This window comes from Scyliorhinus torazame, chromosome 3 (assembly GCF_047496885.1).
Source record: "Scyliorhinus torazame isolate Kashiwa2021f chromosome 3, sScyTor2.1, whole genome shotgun sequence".
NCBI lineage: Eukaryota > Metazoa > Chordata > Chondrichthyes > Carcharhiniformes > Scyliorhinidae > Scyliorhinus > Scyliorhinus torazame.
The window spans coordinates 319,771,369-319,795,215 of NC_092709.1; the positions used below are offsets into that span (position 1 = coordinate 319,771,369).

Sequence of the window (23,847 nt, forward strand, 5' to 3'; positions counted from 1 at the left end):
TAAGGGGTTGTGAGGGGCCTGCATAGAGCAGATTGGAAGGACCTATTTACTTTAGCAGAGAGGTCAATGACTAATGGGACATGGATTTCCCTTCATCCTAGACTCACTCAACGAGCAGGACAGTTTTTCTCTATCTCTATTGTTCCTCGAAGACCTCAAAACTTGATTTGCTCAAATAATCCAACTAAATTTGAAGAAACGCAACCCGGGGTTATAATAATCCCTCCCCCTAATTTAACCTACAGAGTCCAGTTATCGTCGTGGTCAATCGACATTGACCCCTTCAAGACCAGTATAAAGGTAAAATCGCATTGTCCGCTTTCCCCTTTGAGGGGGAGAGCTGACTGGTGGCAGTCAAGGCTGAGAAAGCAGGGCCTTCAAGAATAATCTCAGTTGGTACGGGAATTGAACCCGTGCTGCTGGCTGATGTTTGACATCACATACCAGCTGTCCAGCCCACTGAGCTAAACTGACCCCAACAAATCCTCCCTATGATGTCCTGAAGTATGTACAGTACTCCAAATGTTTTTTAACCAGGGTTTGTATCGCTGAAGCATGATTTCTGTCCTCCTGTAATATAAGTTTCTGGATATAAAGGTCAACATTTCATTAGCTTTTCTGATTATTTCCTGTATTATGACAGTTTAATGATTTATGTACCTGGCCCTAACTATTTTTACACTTTCATTGTTACTCACCTCTTGCCATTTCAAACACAACCTGTGCTGTCTATCCAATTTAGGTCCAAATTGAATGATCTCACATTTGCAACAATTTTGCCTAATCCATAAATTTCTCCTTGTCATTTTATAATCCTATTTAGATGCTTATAATGGCTGGAATCTTCTAAACGTTAAAGATTCTCAGGCATTTGGACCTTTTTCACACTCTAACCCAACTGCAGTTTTCTCTCTCGTGCTATGTGACAGGAGGTAGCCGATTAGGAGGCCATCGCCGCGTTTGACATCCAGCTGCTGGGTCAGCAACATCGGACAGCCCTGTGCATTGAAATGGCTGCCAGCCCCATCGGGAGAGGTGGGCACTGCTGAGTTAGGTAGGAGAGCATGAGGGTGCCTCAAAATGTAGGCACTCTTGGTAACCTGCAAAAGTTTTAAAACAGAGAAGGCCCTTATCTGCTAAAGCCATCATATTGGCCACAGCTGTGTCCTTTTCATCTGTGTGGCTCCATGATCACAGATTAGAGAGAAGACTGTTTCCTCACGCTCACAACCCCCCCACCCCCACCTCCAGCCCACTGTTGGGAGGCTGATGTCAAGTAGCAGCTAAGCTTCGAACTAAGCAGGGGGCAACAAAGTAAACATTTCGACAGCTTCTGAAAATGGCACCGAAATTGGGTCTCAAATGGTCTAATTAACCCATCAGATTAATTCATGCTTTTTTACAGTAAGAAGTCTTACAAGACTTCTTACATGGTTTTTTAGGGAAGGAAATCTGCCATCCTGACCCAGTCTGACCTACATTGACTCCAGGACGACAGCAGTGTGGTTGGCTCTTATCCCCTCCATCACTCAATTCAAGAGCAATTAGGGATGGGCAACAAATGCCAGCTTTGCCAGCGACACCAACATCCCATGAATGAATGAAAACAAATTGTTTGCCTGTCTTCAAGGAACAGGTTGCCGAGTCCCATGACAGCATGCCCCTTGGGAACTCAGCCAGAGACAGGACAGCCTCGAGAAGCTTACCTGACATGCAACTATCTGAATTTCCTCGCTCCATTGTCCCCAAAGCTGTCTGCATCAGGTTGATAAGATCCAACCTAATGCAAATTTAGATTTGTGGCTTCCCATACCATTATCAGGGTTATTAATAAATATGGTGAATAGTTGAGGCCTCGACACAGATCCTTGCGGGGAACAACTGGTCACATCCTGTCAATTAGAGTAACTGCCCAATTAACCCGACTCTCTTTCTTATTCCAGTCAGCCAATTACCGAGCTAGATCAATTATTTGCCTTCTATTCCATGGGCTTCCAACTGTGTTAACAGTCTCTTATCAGGCACTTAATCAAATACCTTCTGGGAATCCAACTAAGTGACATCCAGTGACAGTCCCCTGTTCACGTGTTTAGTCATCTCTTCAAAATATTCATCCAGGTTCATCAGGTATAACATACATTTTATACATCCATATTGAAGGTTGGAGAGGTGGTGGTGTAGTGGTACTGTCCCTGGACTAGTAATCTTGTAAACCCAAGATAATGCTTTGGGGATCTGGGTTCGAATCCCACTACAACAGATGGTGGAATTTGAATTCAATAAAAATCTGGAATTTAAAAAAGATGAGGACCATGAAACCGTTGTTGATTTGTCATAAAAATCCAGTTGGTTCACTCATGTCCTTTAAGGAAGGAAATCTTCTGTCCCTTACCTGGCTGAGCTTACATGTGGCTCCAGACCCACAACAATGTGGTTGACTCTTAACTGTCCTCTGTTGTGACCTCGCAAGTTATTCAGTCCAAGGTCAAATAGGGATGGGCAACAAATGCTGGCACTACCAGTGACGCCCACATCCAATGAGGTAATTTTTTTTAAATTAAAAAATTTCAACTCAATTATAGATTCTAGCAATTTCCCTACACCCAGATGTTAGGTGAACTGCCCTATAATTTCCCTCTACCAATATTGCATTGTAATTTTCCACTTCGAGCTACGCTGCTGACAATTCCATCTATCTTCGTGTCATTAACAGGTTTGGGTGTGTGACTTTCAATCCTATGATCTAAGTTGTTAATAAATAAAGTGCACCCAGAGTTAAGTGGAGGGTTCCAGGATTTGACACAGCTACAGTGAAGGAATGGCGATATATTTCCAATTCAATGACTTGAGGGGGAATTTTCGAGTGATGGTTTTCCGGTTTGTTTGTTGCCCTTGTCCATCTAGGTGGTAGACCTCATTGAAGTGCGTTATAGTGGATGGAAGGCCCTATTCCGTATCGTTGATTGGCTCAGAAGCAGGGGCCATAGATTTAGGGAAGGAGGTAGGAAGTTCAAAGGGGATTTCAGGGGAGATTTTTTTCCACATCAAATGGGAAGTGTCCCAGCTCACTCCTGACTTAAAATATCAAAACATTTAACAGAGTCCACTTCCTGCGGCATGAGAATAACCTGACCTTGGACTTTTAATCAGTGTTAATTTTTGAATAGAGTGACATGGGGTTGAGTCAGCTCACTGGAAAGCATGTTGCTCCACCATAGTGAGCAGCTTCAAATATAGGATTAGCTTCTGTCTGGACAAAGATATTTATAGTTTAGGCAGAGGAGTGAAGACTGGCTGATGTGGGCATTTGGGCAGCACGGTAGCACAAGTGGATAGCACTGTGGCTTCACAGCGCCAGGGTCCCAGGTTCGATTCCCTGCTGGGTCACTGTCTGTGCGAAGTCTACACGTTCTCCCCGTGTCTGCGTGGGTTTCCTCCGGGTGCTCCGGTTTCCTCCCACAGTCCAAAGACGTGCAGGTTAGGTGGATTGGCCATGATAAATTGCCCTTAGTGACCAAAAAGGTTAGGAGGCGTTATTGGGTTACGGGGATAGGGTGGAAGTGAGAGCTTAAGTGGGTTGTGCAGACCCGATGGGCCGAAGGGCCTCCTTCTGCACTGTATGTTCTATGTTCTATGTGAAGTCTCGGCTAACATCTTTTTGACACTCAGGACACCTGTAATTCTCTGTTACTCGGTAAAGTGCTACAATTTGTGTGGGGTTCCTGTTTTCAGTCTGACAGCATTGGTCAAAGCTGGTGGGAGGCCGCCATGACTTCAACAGAACCTCTGTAAACCGGACTAGGGCAGATTGAGAATTAATGAGCCCCAGTCAGTTCTGTTCCATAATGTCCTACGGATGCCATTCTGAAAATGCCAAAAGAATTTTCTTCAAAAGAATGTCATAGTTATTTCCAAAGAAAACCTTGGCTAGAATTTAAAACAGGGAGGCATTACAATCCTATGAGATAGCCATCCTTTGGAATGCTTTGGGAATAGACGCCTTTTCTTTGGTCCATTTTGTGCCAAACAAACTGAGGGATGTTCGCACACTGGGGGCTGAGTTTTTCCCTCTCAAGTGCTTGGTGCTGAGCACTCCCAGCACAGCCAGTTGCAGAATGAACCCCTCTCTAAGCTATCCAATGTGCCTGAATTCCCACCTGAGAAGCCTATCCCCTGTAACCTGAGTGTGCGCCATTTCCACTGCCTGATGTCCCCCACCCAGGCTCCCCTTCCCACGCTCACTGCTCCCCCCCCCCCCATCCCACTCACCCCCACACGCACTACCACCAGTCAGCCTCCTGACTTCTCAGAGAGATCATGCTGACAATGTGTCCTGTGCTTACATGACTCTTCCACTTTCCCAAGGGTAATTAGGGATGGACAATGAATGATGGTCTGGGCACTGATGCTCAAATCCCAACAATGAATCAAAAAAGTACTCATGTGGGCCATCAGCAGGGAGTTTTTGCCCGTGCATACGGAGTTAAATTTGAGTGCTGTTCTCAGAGCGCAAGGAGAGTGAGGGCATCAATCAAACAAAACAAAACTGGGATGATTCTTGCGTCCCTCTGCCCCATGCTCAGATGTTGGACATTGTTGGCGGGAATTTCCTCAAGGACTATCTTGAATGGCTACCATCGCTTTAGCGACGGCTTTCAGGACACCCTGCTTACACACCCTGCTCTCGGGCGTTTCACTGTTCTCTTCATGAAAGTTGCTGTGGCCAAGTGAAACAAAGATGGGGGAGATCGAGGAACATGAGCAGTGATCAGGAGAACCCTCCAGGAACATGGCAGGGGAGGATGGTGATCCGGTAAACTCTTGAGGAATATTGGGCTGATCAGAGCATAAGCACAAGGAAATTCCCAACCTGTATTTGTAAAACATTTTCTTCACTCTTGCCAAAATTGGCAATGCAGACACAACACCAATCTATGACAAACACATTTACAGAACATACAACCCGGTCATTCCCGGTCCCACCTTAAATATCTGTCTCTTTCAGTCCAAAACAGTCAGTAACTTCATATATTTGATAAGCAGTGTGCTCTTTGAACTCCTGGCAGACTCCAATGGAGATCGATTCCACTGGGGCATTGTCTATTTTGCTGACAGTAGACGAACAGGGCCTGTGCTGTCCCATCCTGATTTTGTTGGAGAGGTTGTTCATTTTCTCTCTGAGCTGGAAGGGCGATTTGGACAAAGATGGGAAGAGTCTCCAGCCATGCAGGCTGAGTGCCCGATTGGTACTGCCCCCTCTGCTGATGCCCTCGCCACCACTGGCCGTGCTCCCTCGGTGCCTGTGGTTGAGGGCGAAAGAGCTGTTTAACGACAATGTCCTGCGGCTCACGATGGACTTGCTCAGCACGTCGCCCTCGGAGCCACGTTCCGAACTGTGGGTGGAGGTCCTCCAGTCACGGTGATCGTACACCCGCCAGGCCGGACGCCGTCTCCTCCGGCACTGGCACTTGAGCAGCCTGGTGAAGGCCCGCTTGAACTCTTTGCTGGAGCAAGGGTAGATTATAGGATTTATGCAGCTGTTGAAGTAACCCAGCCAGAAGATCACCTTGAAGACCACGTCAGAGGGCTTGATAGAAGGAAAGAAAGCACCTAAAATACATTTAAGAAAATGGTGAAATAGTCTGTCATCATGATTTAGAATTTACAGCACAGAAACAGGCTATTTGGTCCATCTGATCTAGGCTGGCATTTGTGTTCCACATGGGTGTCCTCCCACGCATGTTTACCTTACCCTATCAGCATAACATAGAATCCCTACAGTGCAGAAGGAGGTCATTCGGACCATCGAGTCTGCACCGACCCTCTGAAAGAGCACCCCACCAATGCCCATCCTCCGCACTATCCCCGTAACCTCACCTTCTGCTACTTTCTCCCTCATGTGGTTGCCTCACTTCCCTTTAAATGCATCTGTGGTATTCACCTCAATTGTTCCCTGCGTTAGAGGGCTCCACATTCTCATTATTCCTTGGATAAAGAAATTCCTTCCGAATTCTCGATTCAATTTGCTGCTGGCTATCTTATATCTTTCACACCTTGTTTTGATCTCCCCAGCAAGTGGGAACATCTTCTCTAAGTCTACACAGATGGCTCCACATCTTTTGCCAGAAGCTGACTGTAAAAGGTGGTGCATTAATCAATTTTGAATGACTGAGTAATAAATTTGAATCCAGTTTCGAGGATCTTATTTGTTTGATTGTGAGGCAAACATTCAACACGTCGCATTCCACTTGAACAAGAGGGGAAAATAAGCCTACAGTTACTCAATGCCCTCAGAGACACTTCAAAACACTTCTCATTTGGTTAATTACCCCCTCCTTTTCAAAGTATATCACTGCAATTAAAGTGTCTGCCATGGGATATTAATAAGAAGGAAACCAGGAGTACCAGAAAGTTGAACTAAGGGAGGGAGCTGCAAATGTACAGAAGCTCAGTCGGGTGGGGATTTTAACTGTCGGAGGGAAAGCCAGGGAAGAGGGAATGGGAAGTGTGTGGGTGATAGGGTGAGAAGACATTGAAATTCCTGCCAGGCAGTTGTCATGTGAGGTCTGGTTGATTTCAACTGAGTAACTGTCCACAAGAAGTGGACTCAAAAAGGTAGCTGATTAGTCTCATGCGGGCACAGGTCTGACGGCACAGAGAGCTGCCAGCTGCCACTCAAGTAAGTCACATGAGGGAGAGGATTAGCAGCAAAGATGGGGTATCCCATGCGGGGCAACAGAGACCCAGGCTTTCCTTGTGGAGTGGCAGAGTGACACCTCGGCTCCTACTCACTGCAGTGTTCAATTTTTTTTGTGTCTGATTATGTGAGCCTAGTAACTGATCCATGCCCATTGTTCTCAATTAGTTAATTCTGGGTGTGGACTCAGAGCTAAGTAAACACGGAAGCCACCAGAAGTTGAGCTGTAAGCATGAGTGTAGACATTTTGTGATGAAATGAAATAAAACTCTTGTAAATAAACATGTTGCACAATTAGAAACTAGTTCCATCTCTGCATTGCTCTGAGATATATAAATATTTACATTGGCCCCTTAAAGATTCCTTTTGATTACTTCATAGAGTCACAGAATTTTACAGCACAGAAAGAGGCGACCATCAAACACCTATTTATTCTAATCCAATTTTACAGCACTTGGTCCATAGCCTTGTATGAATTTCAACTGCTCCACACTTTCAGGGAGCGAGTTCCAGATTCCCACCATCCTCTGGGTGACAAGTTCTTCCCTTGAATCTTATGAACTTATAAATCTTCTGCTCCTTATCATAAATCCTGGTTATTGATCCCTCTACTAAGGGAAAAAGTTCCTTCCGATCTACCCCATCTATGTCCCTTATAATTTTGTACACCTCGGGCGCAATTCTCGAGCCGACACCGGAGTGAAAATCGGAGTGTTTCACTCCGGCGTCGGAGCCCTATTCTCCGGGGGGCTAGGAGCGGCGTTGCGTCATTTACACGCGCTGGGCCTTGGCACCGCGTAAAAGCGGCGCCGCGTAAATGACGCGGCAAATTACGTCACCCACGCATGCGCGGTTGCCGTCCTCCCCGAGGCCGCCCCGCAAGAAGATGTCGGATGGATCTTGCGGGGTGGCGGAGGAAAGGAAGTCCTCCTTCAGAGAGACCGGCTCGCCGATCGGAGGGCACTGATCGCGGACCAGACCCCATTTGAGGCCCCACCCTGTGCAGGAACACCCCTCCCCCCCCCGCAGGCCACCCCCCCACCCAGCGTTCCCGCGCTGTTCCCGCCGGCAGCGACCAGGTGTGGACGGCGCTGGCAGGAACCCGTCGTATTGGGCAGGCTGCTCAGCCCATCCGGGCTGGAGAATCGCCACTCGCCTGTTGCAAACAGCGACCGGCGTTTCTCCCAGCAGCCAGCCATGATTCTCACCGTGCCCATTTGGGGGGGTGAAAGAATCGCGTGCGGGCGTCGGGGCGGCGTGGCAGGACACACGCAGCGCCCTGGCAATTCTCCCACCTGGTGTGGGGGTGGGGGAGAATTCCGCCCCTCATTCCCGGTCCTCCTTCAGCCTTCTCTGCTCTAAGGAAAACAGCCCCAGGCTATCCAGCCTTTCTTCGTAGCTGAAACGCTCCAGCCAGGCTACATCCTGGTGAATCTCCTCTGCATCCTCTCTCGTGCAATTACACCATTCCTATAGGCTGGCGACGAGGACTGCACACATTACTCCAACCATGGCCTTCTGAGCATTTCAGACAGCTCCATCATAACCTCACTTCTAGGACTGTTGGTGAGTGGCAGGCCTCGCTGATCAGAGAGAACACAATGATCACGAGAAGAAGCTGCGCTGCTAAAAATGATTTTGAAATGAAATGAAAAATGAAAATGAAATGAAAAATGAAAACCGCTTATTGTCACAAGTAGGCTTCAAATGAAGTTACTGTGAAAAGCCCCTAGTCACCACATTCCGGCGCCTGTTCGGGGAGGCTGGTAAGGGAATTGAATCGTGCTGCTGGCCTGCCTTGGTCTGCTTTCAAAGCCAGCGATTTAGCCCAGTGTGCTAAACCAGCTTTTGGAAGCTAGGCCGAACACTAAGGGGTGGGTTGACATTGCCCAATGCTGGTAGCGGGTTTCCCGATCTGGAGGCGCTGGGTGCCAATCCAGTGCCAATGCTGTGGTCCCCCACTGGCGGTGGCAATGAGCTACATGACCTGGGCCAGTAGGAGGATGCAGTTCAGTGATTTATATCTGATTAACGGGCTGTAAACCTGAGTCTCCCCCCCCACCCCCCACAAAACAAATCTGGAGCCCCCCAGTCCCCTCAATGGACCTAATAAGAATAAGAACATAAGAACTAGGAGCAGGAGTAGGCCATCTGGCCCCTCGAGCCTGCTCCAATATTCAATGAGATTATTTCTGATCTTTTTGTGGACTCAGTTCCACTTATCCGCCCACTCATCATAACTCTTAATTCTTTTACTGTTCAAAAATCTATGCGTTAAAAGCTTTCAATGGGGTAGCCTCCAACTGCTTCACTGGACAGGGAATTGCACAGATTTACAACTCTCTTGGTGAAGAAGTTCATCCTCAACTCAGTCCTAAATATGCTCCCTCTTATTTTGAGGCGATGTCCCCTAGTTCTAGTCTCACCCGCCAGTGGAAACAATCTCCCTGCTTCTATATTAACTATTCTCTTCATAACTTTATATGTTTCTATCAGATCCCCCCTCATTCTTCCAAATTCCATTGAGTATAGTCCCAGTCTATTCAATCTCTCCTTATAAGCCAATCCTCTAAACTCCAGAATCAACATAGTTAAGCTCCTCTGCACCCCCTCCAGTGTCAGTACATTCTTTCTCAAGTAAGGGGACCTAAACTGTATCCAATACTCTAGTTGTGGCCTCACCAGCGCCTATAAAGCTGCAAACCTCCCTGCTTTTAGACTCCATCCACCCAGCAATGAAGGAGAGCATTCCATTTGTCTTCCTAATTACTTGCTGCACCAGTAAACCAACGTTTTGTGATTCATGCACAGGGACACCCAGGTCCATCTGCACAGCACCATGCTGCAATTTTTTAAATCATTTAAATAATTTTTTGCTGTTATTCCTACCGAACTAGATGACCTCCCATTTACCAACATTGTACTCCATCTGCCAGACACTTGCCCACTCACTTAAACTATCTATATCCCTCTGCAGACGTTCAGTGTCCTCTGCACACTTTGCTCTACCACTCATCTTAGTGTCATCTGTGAACTTTGACACATTGCACTTGGTCCCCAACTCCAAATCATCTATGTAAATTGTAAACAATTGTGGACCCAACACTGATCCCTGAGGTTCACCACTAGCCACTAATCACCAACCAGAAAAAAGCCCATTTATCCCCACTCTTTGTTTTCTGTTAGTTAACCAATCCTCTGTCCATGCTAATACATTACCCATAACACCATGCATCTTTATCTTATGCAGCAGCCTTTTGTGTGACACCTAGTAGAATGCCTTCTGGAAATTGAGATACACCACATCCACCAGTTCGCTATTGCCCACTGTGCCCATAATGTCCTTCAAGAATTCCAATAAAAATAGTTAAACATGACCTGCCTTTCCTGAACCCATGCTGCATCTGCCCAATGGGATAATTTCTATCTCGATGTCTTGTTACTTCTATCTTGATGATAGATTCAAGCATTTTCCCCACTACTGAAGTTAAGCTAACTGGCCTATAGTTACCCATCTTTTGTCTACCTGTCCAACAGACCCACCCAAATGAGACCCCCACCAAAAAGCTGGAGATACGTCCAGGCAGTAGAGAGAAAAATCACTGCATTTGCACTTACCCCTCCCTAACATCTGCTGCCTCAGATAAAAGTCTTTAAAGCAGCAGCTGTTACAAGGGTCAGCGACTTCCTAAGAAAGCAAAGTACTCTTCAAGGGGCTTAAAATCCCTTGACAGCCTTTGAAATGCAAATCGTCAATTCTATTAAACACAGCACTACATTGCATTAGCCAGTGATTGACAGTTTTATTACTCCAGAGACAGCTGCTTGGTGGATTACTGATCTATCTTTACCTTCACGCTTGAATGCATCGCTAAGATTTACACATGAGCAGTGTGAGAGACTGCATCCGAAGTGAGACACAGCCAGGGTGAGTTTGAAACTCAAGAATTTGAAACCGAGGGGGAATCTGATGCAGAGTGGGAAGAGGTGCTTTTTGCTTTTTTGCGTTGCTGTGTAACATTTACATTTTCAGAGAGTGGTCTTGCCCATCTGCAGCTGAGGCTCTACTAAACCGAGCATTCCCCAACATTTCTGGTATCTGTTTTGTGTCCTCATTTGTGGAGACAGAACCAAAGTATGCATTCAATTGCTGGCCTTCATTGCAAGAGGATTCAGGGGCAGGTATGTCTTGCTGCAATTATACAGGAACTTCAGGAGGCCACACCTGGAACATTGTGTGCAGTTTTGCTTCCCATACCCGAAGCTATGGAGGGAGTGCAGAGAAGGTTTACCAGACTGATTGCTGGGATGGCAGGACTGGCGTATGAGGAGAGATTGAGTCGGTTTGGATTGCATTTGCTGGAGTTCAGAAGAATGAGGGGGGATCTCATAGAAACCTATAAAATTCTAACAGGGCTAGACAGGGTAGGTGCAGGGAGGATGTTCCCAATGATGGGTGTGTCCAGAACCAGGCATCACAGTCTGAGGATATGGGGTAGATGATTTAGGTCAGAGATAAGGAGAAATGTGTACACCCAGAGAGTGGTGAGCCTGCGGAATTCATTAGCACAGGAAGTAGTTGAGGATAAAACATTGTCAGCGGGATTCTCCGTTGGCGGGATTCTCCGCTTCACCGGCAGTGCACTCACACCCGTGGATTTCCTGGCGGCGCGGGGCTGCCCACAATGGGAAATCCCATTTGCCAGCTGCGGGAAAGGAAGATCCTGCTGCTGGGGAGGGAATGGGGGGTGCACCGCACCAGAAAATGGGTGCGGTGGGACGGAGTATCCCGCCCTGTATCCCGCAAAGTGGATCAAAGGATATGGGGCGAAAGCGGGATTAGGTTATTGAGTTGGATGATCGGCCATGATCAGAATGAATGTTGGAGCAGGCTCGAAAGGCTGAGTGGCCTGTTCCTGCTCCTTTTCTACGTTTCAAGTGCCTTGCTTTGATATTAGCCACAATGTTTATAAACACTCTTGCTGTGATTGACAATTCCTCAGCACATCAAAAGCAGTGCAGTATTTTCACTTCCTCCTTTTCGCAGCAGAAAGCGGGTGGGAGCACTTTGTCTTCAGAACGGCGAATCCAGTCCTAAAATCACCAGTCAGTGAAAGAAATAACTTTACTGCTTCTCCTGTTTCTGGGCCCCTTATTCCACCAACGACCCCCCCCACCCCCCACCCCACCCCCATGCCACCCCCAATTTGGCCCATCCCTTCATGATACGTGATATATTTTCTCCTTTCAAGATTCACCAATCAAGTCACCAAACAATCACAGAAAGGACCCAGTAAAATGATAATGCCCATTGTTGATATCTGGTTACAGATATTGCTTGATATTTCTGCAGCCTGGGCAATTAACATCAAGAGTGGCACTTGTATAATGTCATGTTTGTGTACAGCCTATAGGTGGTCGCACCATGACTATTAACTAAACCAGAGAGTACAGATTTCATGTTAACTGCATTGTGTAATATCATTAATTTGACAGAAAACTATCCCTTTAGTCATTTACAACACATGTACAGATGGTAACATTGATTTTGGTGACTGCCTCAGCTCTCATCAACATGTTACGCACATTAGGTCATATTTGGGGGGAATATTCAATACTTGTAAACCAGAAAAACAGCACACAATCTTTTATATTCTGCAGAATTAGACAACCTTCTCCTGCCTGGGTGCATGATATTATTCAACATAACTATTTCATACAAGGGTTGTAATTGATCCTATTTTATCGGTAAATTCACAGGTTAGAAAGATCGAATGACTTCTGTGCAACAAAGTTGAATGCACAACATAGGTCTTCATGGTCAGTGAGAAGTATTGGAGCCCTCAGGTGTCTCTGTGAAACAACTTTTCAGAGGACAACACTGAATAGTTCATAATTGTATCTGTGTTTCCTCGATCAGCAAATATCAATACTCTGCTGATTGCTGCATATTACAATATATTTTTAATATCCACTATGCAACACAACTTTATCACGGTATTTTAATAGCTCAAAAACCTCATAAAAGCACCAAGATAGAATGGGATAATAGGTATATAGAAAAAGGGATAAGATTGTTCAATGGAAAGACTCAGGTGCAACCTCCTGTCCTGGAATTTTTACCCCACAAAGCCTGGTCACAGTAAACTTCTATTAGCAACAAAATAAACAGAACTCTCGACATGATTCAGTCCTCTGGATAATTATGGATGACAAAGACCATCTAACCCAGCTCAGCTCAGCTCAGCTCATCCACCCAGAATGATATACAGACGTATGTAATAGGAGGAGGAGTAAGCCATCCAGCCCAGCTCCTTGAGCTAGCTCCATTTGATAACATTGCCCACATCATACCAGTGACTATAACTCAATAGCATTTAATTAGCAGCAGAGCTATTTGGACATTGTAAAAGGTGCTGCATAAATGTAGGTTTTGTCTTTCTTTTCATTGCACCTGCATGCAGTCGGCAGTGACAGTAACAATGATGAAGTTGGAGGCCCAATGCTGTTTCAATAAGAATAATAAATCACAGAGAGATCAACTAATGTCAGGGAGGTGGCACGGTGGCACAGTGGTTAGCACTGCTGTCTCACAGTACCAAGGACTCAGGTTCAATTCCATCCTTGGGTGACTGTGCGGAGTCTGCACGTTCTCTCTGTGTCTGCGTGGGTTTCCTCCAGCTGCTCCGATTTCCTCCAACAGTCCAAAGATGTGCAGGTCAGGAGGATTGCCCATAGTAAATTGCCCCTTAGTGTTTAAAGATTGGGTGAAGTTACGGGGATAGGATGGGGAGTGGGCCTAGATAGGGTGCTGTTTTGGAGGGTGTGTGCAGATTCTATGGGCCGAATGGCCTCCTTCTGCACTGTAGGGATTCTATGATTCTAAGTAGCTACAAAGAAACCATTAAATTTACACAACAATTCAACTCTGTAGCTAGTACAACATTACCATTTTCTTATATCTGGTGCTAACCCACAAAAAGCCATAAATAGCATCTACCCCATATACAGCACTGACGTTAGTACCAGGATTTGTCAATCAGACAACGATTAAAATTCAGGGAAAATGCAGATTGAATTGCTGAGAATGATACATGATACATAAATTCAGAATGGCCTGAACTCCAGAACTGGATTGTTTCCCTGTTTCCCCCTGCAGCTGCCAGACAAATTGTGTTGTACCCTGAAAATGTACAGTCTATCCACAGGCTCCATATGATGTTGCATTACATTTGTATACATAAATGTGTAAATAGTATTATTTTTAAATCCTCATTGTTGGTTGAGGTGTGAGAGAATCGCAAATTGAGTGGAAAAATGCAATTATTAAATAAGAAACTTTAAGAGCAAAATAAAGAGTTTGACAACAATATCCTGAGAGAAATCATTTCTGGAAGCACTGAAGTCATAGGATTGGGTTTCTGTAAATACTGTAGATCTCAAACAGGATGGGGTGAACCTAGGATGGAGTAAAGATTTCTAAAATGTTTCCTGACAAATCAGGATTTAATTCCCGGACGTTGCAAGAGGAGAAAAACTGCGTACAGTGAGTCAAAACTCTATTTACATAATTTCCAGTTTTTAGTTTCGTACATTTATTTTGATGAGGCCCAAGATTTAGCACAGTGGGCTAAGACAGCTGGCTTGTAATGCAGAACAAGACCAGCAGCGTGGGTTCAATTCCCGTTCCAGCCTCCCCAAACAGGCGCCGGAATGTGGCGACTAGGGGCTTTTCACAGTAACTTAATTGAAGCCTATTTGTGACAATAAGCAATTATTATTATTCTCAAGCCTCTGGTATATCAACACAACATGTCTTCAGATCTGTACCTGCTTAAGGGCATAAATCGAGGTTGCTGTCTATACGTTTTTTGTAAATTCAAAGGAGAATTTTGTGAAGTGTCCGGTATTTAATTTTGTGATACGAAACTTTGCAGGCAACAACCCCACCCATGCCACCCCTCAACCCCCCCCCCCCCAACCTCCCCCAGCCGACACCCCAACCTCCCCCCACGCCCCAAAGACCCCAAACTCTCCGTACTTGACCTCCCAGACTGGCATTAAAAAAAATTGGAATTTTCAGGTTGACGGTTCTGATGTTTATCTTAAAGCTGGTTTAAAGATGTTTATCGTAAAGCTGCTTGGGGCTTGTTTAGCACAGTGGGCTAAACAGCTGGCTTATAAAGCAGAACAAGGCCAGCAGCGTGGGTTCAATTCCTGTACCAGCCTCCCTGAACTGGCACTGGAATGTGGCGACTAGGGGCTTTTCACAGTAACTTCATTTGAAGCCTTCTTGTGACAATAAGCTGTTTTCATTTCATTTCATTAAAGCAGGAATTTCAAGTGTGAGGCTCGCCTGAAGGTCAATGAGAAACATTACTGCTAGCCAACTGAGCTAACCCACCCCACTAGATGATATGCTCAAGTCTGTAACTCAAGAAACCGCTGCTTCAAAACTTTCCACAATCCTTGTTACCAAACGAGGAACATTTTAAGAATGCAGACTCCCAGCAAGTGTGGCAACTTCTGGGAGCACTTACCAAGGACCTGAGGCACAGATTGAAAATCCGGCAGGACCTGTGGAGTTGTGCGCCTTAAAGCCCCTTACAAGTGCCAAGCAGGTGACGCTCTGTACCTGGAGAGTGAACTTATTAATTGTGTTTTGCAAGTGGCATTCAGATACAAACACAGCTCAGATGGGAGATCCTTTGCGAGGCATGGACCTCTGAACTTGAATTCATCAGAGATGGATGGCTACCTTCCTATTTAAGTTCCCCTTTGCTGTTCTTCCAAATCAAAGCCCACTACACGCTTATGTTCAGTGAATGAAGTGAATCATTCCACTTGATTAGATTCCAAGTGGCGAATAAAACCAGGGACCCTAAAACCACTCAGCTTCTGCTATTTCCTTACGTTATATTGTGGAGTGTCACTCACAGTGAGAGTCTGCTATTGACTTCTGCGAACTCTATTTGATTTCACACTGAGCTTTCTATTGTGCGGAATGGCGGTTTTCCCAGTGCCAGAATTGCACTACATGGATCATTGGAGCAAATGCAGTCGCACCAGTAATTTACTGTCCCTCTCACAACGAAAGCTGTTCGACTCATTAATCTGCAGATGGGGCATCAATTGGGTTTTCGATTGAGGAACGTTGATGAAGGGCCAGAGCCCATAGTGCTGGGTAAGGGTGAAAATAGTTGGCGTGCAGATGGGGTCATGAGGAGGTTGAGTTTAGTTGCTGCCAAGCTCAAGTTTTTAAGAAGTGAATAGCAAATCTCAGTATCAGCATTGATCACTGGAGCTCAAACTGTAGTTAGCTGTATTGAAACAATGTGCAGGGGTGCAGGAAAAAGGCTGGGGAAAGGCACCAAGTCAGCATGCTCGTTTGGAGAGCTGGTACAGTCACGACGGGCCAAATGGTCTCCTACTATGCTGTAGAAATTCTATGATTCTGTGACATCCCAATTGTCACAGCAGTCTGAAAATAGTTCATTGTGTAAGGTGCTTTAAGTCATTTCCATATGACAAGATGCTAGATAAATACAGGTATTAGGAATATTCTGTAACTGAAGGCAATAATTAACCAATCTTATCATCAGAATAACCATTGGTAGGGTTCGCAAACAGTGAATATCCATTGATTTCAATCTTTCCTTTGATAAAGGAGCATACCTCAACGATAACTACCTTCTGAAGGGGAGATTCTAACCCTCTCGTTGAACAGACACTGAACCAAGCACGGGCTAGGACTGAGTAGCTCTTTTCTCTGCTCTGGTACTGCCTCACTTCTATTTTAGCATAGGGTAATTGGACCATCTACCTGATTTAGGTATGTTAACGGTGAACCCTAGGGACCAGGGGAGGTGAGTGCAGAATGTTCTAATCACTGCGGCCCGACTCACTGTTTCAAACAAAATGTCTTGTCCTTCAGGTGAGTTTCAGACCTGAAAGATTGGCTTGAAGAAAAGAAATCATCACTGTCAGCCTGACTGTTCCACTTTTTAAAACCGCTTTTTCAGGTCAGCCGCACTGAGTTGCTCCATTGCTGTTTCCGACCTTAGGCCCGCATCGTGATTCCGATTTATTTTTGAAAATCCTGCGAGAAAAGCACGAAGCTTCCAGAAGGTGGGAAGCAGCAGGCATCAACTGAGCGTTTTCTTGGTTGTAAAATGGTCAGTGAAATCGCAAATTATTTTAGAGCAATTGGGTACTGTGTGGGACACGAAAGAGGTTGCTTAGTATTGATTGGTTGAAGGTGGCACAGTGGGTTAGCACTGCTGCCTCACGGCACTGAGGACCCGGGTTCGATCCCGGGCCTGGGTCACTGTCTGTTTGGGCTTTGCACATTCTCTCCGTGTCTGCGTAGGTTTCACCCCCACAACACAAAGATGTGCAGGTTTAGTGGATTGGCCACGCTAAATTGCCCCTTAATTGGAAAAAAAATAATTTGGTACTCTGAATTTATTTTTAAAAAAGTTTTGATGGGTTGGGCAGGGAGCTTGGTGGGCTGGCGGGAGGTTTATAGAGTTTGGGGGCATTTGAGAGGGGGTGAGGTGTTGGCGATGGATGCAGCACTTGGATTGGGTAGAGGTTGGGGGGTGAGGATGGAGGTTGGTGGAGGTTGGATTAGTTGGTGGAATTCGGGGGAGATTGGGTAGGTTGGGCACGTGGGAACGCAAGTTGGGGGAAGATTGGAGGATGGGGCCAGGTTTGGGGAAGGTTGGGGGAGGAAATGCAAGCTGGGGGAGGTGGTGGTTCCAGGGGAGGTTAAGGGCTGGGGGCAGAGATTAGGGGCATGTTTGGGGAGTGGGAGGAAGGCGGGGTGAGAATGCAGGTTGGAGTTGGGAGTATTGGGGAGCCTGGTGCCTTCACTATGCACGGTAGCATAGTGGTTAGCACAATTACTTCACAGCTCCTGGGTCCCAGCTTCGATTTCTGGCTTGGTTCACTGTCGGTGCGGAGTCTGCACGTTGTCCCCGTGTGTGCGTGGGTTTCCTGCAGGTGCTCCGGTTTCCTCCCATAGTCCAAAGATGTGCAGGTTAGGTGGATTGGCCATGCTAAATTGCCCTCAGTCCAAAATTGCCTTTAGTGTTGGGTGGGGTTACTGGGTAATGGGGATAGGGTGGGGGTGTAGGCTTGGGTAGGGTTCTCTTTCCAAGGGCCAGTGCAGACTCGATGAGCTGAATGGCCTCCTTCTGCACTGTAAATTCTATGATTCTATGATTTTTAAAGCTTAATACCACAAAATCAAATACTGTGCACTTCTCAAAATTCTCCTTTCAATTTATAAATCGGCATATAAATAGCAGTCCAAATTTTCTAAATAATTACTTGGGTTATTTATCGATTTGCTGTTTGCGAGATCTTGCTGTTTGCAGTTTAGCTGTCATGTTTGCCTAATGATCAACAATGACTGTCTCAAAAGTAATCAATTGTTTGTAATGTTCTTTAAATAATCCTGACGTGAAACGAGATACACAATGGAAAGTTATTTATATTTTAATGCAGGACTATGGTGTGACTTTTTGTTGAGAATTAGAATTTTGTTCAGAACAATTTATCATGTTTTAAGTCAGCAATTACTGTTCCTCCATTGTCCAGGGGTTGCAGGTTGATCTGTGCTCAGAGTAGTGGCCTGCACTCAGTGGAACTATGAAGTGAAGAATTGGCTTGTGTTCCCTTCCAGTACATGCGTGGATCAAATTCCAACTTTTGATGGAGTTATTAATTCTTTTAAAGAAGATGGGTTAATGCTGTAATTAAAACAACAAAGGAATCCCCAAATAATGGGTATCTACTGATATTGGCTGAAGTTAACCTCTTGGCTCAAGCGTGCTGAAGGGCCTTCTTCACTGAAGGCTTTATTATTAAAAATTAAATGTCATGAACAATAACTGAAGAATTTATAATACTGTGGAAATAAAATTGTCACAAAGGGTTGGAATTGCACTGTGTGCTATCTGAATCCAAAGAAGAATTTGCATTGAACTTGCATCATTTTGACTATCTGGACATCCCAAAGGGCTTCACAGCCAATTGAATACTTTTAAAGTGTAGTCACGGTTGCAATGTAGACAAAGGGCAAACATACTTTGGCAGAGGCACTAGTAGCTGGTGCCTTTGCTGCACATCTGTTTGCTGTTTCAGTGAGTTAATGTTGCACCTTCAGTGAAAGGCTTCAAATAGTGACTGCCAAGGAACTGTCGGCAGATAAAGGATAGCAGAGCACGTAGATATTGAGAGAGCATTTATATGGGAACATTGGGTGCAATTTAATAACTGCCTCTCATGGGTGAGTTTCAAAGGCAGGGGAGCAGGCGTTGCAGTCAGGTGGAGGGTGCAGGCTGAAAATCCCACCACCCTCTCATCTCCCCCCAGTCAGGTCCGGGGCTGCAATGTTTCCAGTCTGCCTTCTCACTTGGAGACATATCGAGGCCCGTAAGTGGCACCTTATAGGAAGTGATGGTGAGGGGGGTCCCTTATGCACAGGCAGTTTGTGTCTGACTGAGGGGCCCTGCATTGGCACATGTGTGTGTGTGGGGGGGGGGGGGGGGGGGGTGTCTGAAATCCACCACCCTCCCTTGCTTCTGAGCACTCTCCCCTGCCTCACTGACGACCCCTTCCCACCCACACTCACCTCTAGCTGGGGATCACTGACGATCCTCAGGGTAGGCCCTACTGTACTACAGGCTGCTCCTGGTGGCACTGCCAGTACTGGACATCTGTCGACCTCTGAGTGGCCAGCAACACTCTTAATCAGACAGGAGGCCCAAGGCTGTCCAGTTAAGTTACCCCAGCATAGTGTAGGTCCTCCTGCAGAACAGCACACTGCCTCCCGCACCCTCATAAGGGAGGAAACCAGAGCACCCGGAGGAAACCCACGCAGACACGGGGAGAATGTGCAGACTCCGCACAGCCAGTGACCCAAGCCGGGAATCGAACCTGGGACCCTGGAGCTGTGAAGCAACTGTGCTAACCACTTTCCTATCGTGCTGCCCCTATCTATCAGCTGCCCCTTAAATTATCTTTATCATTAACCTCAACTGCCCGTGTGACAGCCGATTCCACATTCTCAGCGCTATTTAAGTTAAGATGTTTCTTCTGAATGCCCAGATTGACTTCTTGGTGACTATCTCACGTTGATAGCCTTTAGTTTTGTTCTTCTCTACAATAGACCACACACTGGCTGAAATTCTCCGCCATCGGGATTCTCTGTTCCAGCCGGCAATGCAACCCCGGCCGTGGGTTTCCCAGTGGTGTGGGGTGGTACAATGGAAAATCCCATTGACAAGCGGCGGGAACAGATAATCCCGCTGCCAGAGAACAGCGCGCAGCCGAGGAATTCACGGCTGGGGGACCAGAGAAACCAGCCCACCAAACTTCAGAAAACGACATGAAGTTGGAGCCAGAAACCCACCACTATTGATGCGAATGAGAAGGACTTGCATTTATATATTACCTTGCACATGCACAGGACGTCCCAAAGCATTTTATGGCCTATGAAGCATGTTTTAAGTGTAGTAACTGTGATAATGACAGCAAGTTTGGCACAACTGAGTGACTTGCCCAGCGACTTCAGATTTGACCAGATATTTAGGGGATTTAGCCACATACAACAGTCGAATCGATCGGCAAGACTAGATGAGGATGACATTGACCATAAGATGGAGGGGCAGAAGTAGGCCATTCAGCCCATTGAATCTTCTCTGCTATTCAATGTGATCATTGCTGATCTGATATTCGTCAACTCCACTTTCCTGCCTTATTCCTGATGTGTTGGGTGTTCTGGATCACATACAGGTCACCAACACTTGAAATAGTGCAACACTATTTTATTGAATTATTAACTGTTTAAACATACTCAGACTGTGGGTAAATACGATACTAACTTTAACTAAAGACCTTTGCCTTGTCCTAACCAGTCGATGCACTCAGCACATGGTGAATGTCGGTGTTGCAGGCTGTGAGCTCTGTCATCCTAGCTAGCTGCAACTCGAATGAGCGGGAACTCTGATGCCCCCTGTCTTTATAGTGCGTGTGCTCTCACTGGTGATTGGCTGCGGTGTGGTGTGTGTTGATTGGTCCCACTGTGTGTCCATCAGTGTGTGGCTGCACCATGATAGACTGGTGTATATTATGACAATTCCTATAACCCTTGATTCCCTCACTGATTAAGAATAATGCGGGACCCTGCTTTTTTCCAGTTCAATTGCGCCCTCTGTCATTAATGGACGACCACTTACTCTTCAATTATCCCCTCTGGTCTGAGACTGTCCCCAAGGGGAATGACCTCTCTGCATCTAGTCTGTCAAGGCACCCAAGAATCCTATATGTCTCATAGAACATAGAACATACAGTGCAGAAGAAGGCCCATCGAGTCTGCACCGACCCACTTAAGCCCTCACTTCCACCCTATCCCCGTAATCCAATAACCCTTCCAAACCTTTTTTGGTCACTGAGGGCAATTTATCATGGCGAATCCACCTAACCTGCACATCTTCGGACTGTGGGAGGAAACCGGTGCACCCGGAGGAAACCCACGCAGGCACAGGGAGAACGTGCAGACTCCGCACAGACAGTGACTCAACGGGGAATCGAACCTGGGACCCTGGAGCTGTGAAGCCACAGTGCTATCCACTTGTGCGACCATGCTGCCCAAATGCCGTCTCAATGAGGTCGCCTCTCATTCTTCTAAACTCCAATGAGTACAGGCCCAACCTACTCAACCTCTCCTCGTAAGAACATGCCTCCCTACCTGGGATCAACCTAGTGAACCTTCTCTGGACAGCTTCCAATGCCAGTATATCTTCCCTGAGATAAGTGGACCAAATTGTTCACAGTATTTCAGGTGAGGTCTAACTAGTGCCATTGTTTAGTCTGATCAGGTCTTCCCTATTTTTATACTCTTTGGAATAAAGGTCAACATTCCATTTGCTTTCCCTATTACCTGCTGAACTTGCATGCTCGCCTTTTGTGATTTATGCACGAGGACCCTCCTAAATCCCTGTGTGCTGCAGATTTCTGCAGTCTTCTCCATTTAAATAATATTCAGCTCCTTTATTCTCCCTGACTAGTTGCATAACTTCACGTTTTCCTGCATTATATTGTCTGCCAAGGTTTTACTCACTTAACCTGTCTATATAGGGCGGCACGGTGGCACAGTGGTTAGCACTGCTGCCTCACAGCTCTCGGGACCCGGGTTCGATTCCGGCCTTGGGTGACTGTGTGGCGTTTGCACTTCCTCCCCATGTCTGCGTGGGTTTCCTCCGAGTGTTCCAGTTTCCTCCCACTGGCCTATAGTCATCTACTATTTGTCTCTCCCTTTTTTTGGATAAGGGTGGTTTGCTAATCCTCTGCGACTTTTCCAGAATTTAAGGATTCGTGGACATATCTCCTTCCCTAAACGATGGCAGTGACCCTGATGGGGTTTTAGGAAAGACTAACAAATTTATGGTTATCTTTTTATACTGAAATCCAATCCTCAAACTGCCATGGGTGGATTTGACCTCACAGTCTCTGAACCAATGGTCCAGTAACATCAGCCACTACACAGCAGGTTTGGATTGTAGCAGTGGAAGATCCAAAGTCTGAGTCAATGATGAGCCTATGCAACAGCACTCAACTAATCAGTTCCTTCCTTTGCACCCATTGCCAATACTCAGCCATTCTTGAGTCATTAAATGTAAAACGTGTCTAACATATTAGCACTGAAAGAAATGTCAACCACTGTGAAATAATGAACAATAACTGGCCATTTTATATCATTTAGAACAAGAGTCAATTTTGCATTGACACAAACGGGTCTAATTCTCTGAACCATTCCCACCTCAGACTTGAGTCCTTAGCCTCCCACACTGTTGTAATGAAACTCAATGGGAGCCTGGGAAACAGTGCATCACCGTTTGATTAGGCATTTCAGAGTCTTCCTGACTCAACATGGAGTTCAACAATTTCCGGTCAAAAGCACTGTTCCAATTGTTGTATTGGCCGGAATTCTCCGGCTGTTGGGAATCTCTGCCCCATCGGCAGCGCACCCCTGATGCACTATCAATTACGATGAGACGAGAGTAGAATGTAATCGAGGCTTTATTAAGCAACGATGTGTAGCCTCCTGCAGCTGTTGCCGAAATGGCTGCAGTTCGGTGAACACACACATTTATACTCCACCTGCTGGGCGGAGCCAGCAGGCAGGGATCTACCCCCGTACCTGTAGTACAGAAGCTTTACTGTATTACATCTCATATGTGATACATACAACAGTGGTGACTACCACATTCACCCCCTGTTAAAAGAGAGTCCAGCGGGGGTGGAGGAAAACTATTTACATGCATTTTAAGGTCAATATTTTGGGGAAAGTTCACAAATTCAGCCAATCGGGTGCCTTGATCCTCCATTGTGAGTGCCGCAGTCCCGGTGGCGATGCAGGCGTCGGCTCGGTCGCCGGTGACTCCGGGAGCGTGTAGACCTCATCTTCATCCCCGGGTGGGACCAAGGGGAGGATGGATCGTCCTGGAGCGGGGGCTGTAGTGAGGTGCACAGTGGGGAGGAAGGGTCACACCGGGACAGAGAGGGGGTGCCCAGCTGGTGCCAGGTCCCTGAGGGAGACTGTGTCTTGGCAGCCGTCAGGGTACGTGTACTGCGGGTTTGCATGGAGTACTGTACCCTCTCGACCAACTGGTCCGCCTTGTGGAGCCGCACGTGGTTGCGGAGGAGAACGGGTCCTGGAGCTGCCAGCCACATTGGGAGTGAAACCCCGGAGGTGGACTTCCTGGGGAAGGCAAGGAGACGTTCATGGGGAGTTGCATTAGTCGCCGTGAAAAGTAGCGATCGGATGGAGTGGAGGGCGTCGGGGAAGACCTCCTGCCAGCGGGAGACCGGGAGATTTTTGGACCGTAGGGCCCGCTGGACGGCCTTCCAGACCGTCCCATTCTCCCGCTCCATCTGCCCATTTCCCCGGGGTTTGTAGCTGGTCATCCTGCTCGAGGCGATGCCCTTGCTGAGCAGGTACTGACGCAGCTCATCACTCATAAAGGAGGATCCCCGGTCGCTGTGGATGTAGGCGGGGAAACCGAACAGGTCGAAGATGGTGTTGAGTGCTTTGATGACAGTGGCAGACGTCATATCGGGGCATGGGACGGCAAAGAGGA

At 46.6% G+C, this 23,847-nt stretch overlaps 1 protein-coding gene across 1 annotated transcript in view; it reads right to left on the reverse strand.

Moving 5' to 3' along the window:
• Window positions 1–4,277: 4,277 nt before the first annotated feature.
• The window catches only part of adra1d (adrenoceptor alpha 1D), a 68,736-nt gene continuing 49,166 nt past the window's right edge, over window positions 4,278–23,847 (reverse strand). The window contains exon 2 of the mRNA XM_072497635.1: window positions 4,278–5,610. Coding sequence (XP_072353736.1) covers window positions 4,985–5,610 — 626 coding nt within the window. The 3' untranslated portion in view covers window positions 4,278–4,984. The remainder of the gene's footprint in view (window positions 5,611–23,847) is intronic.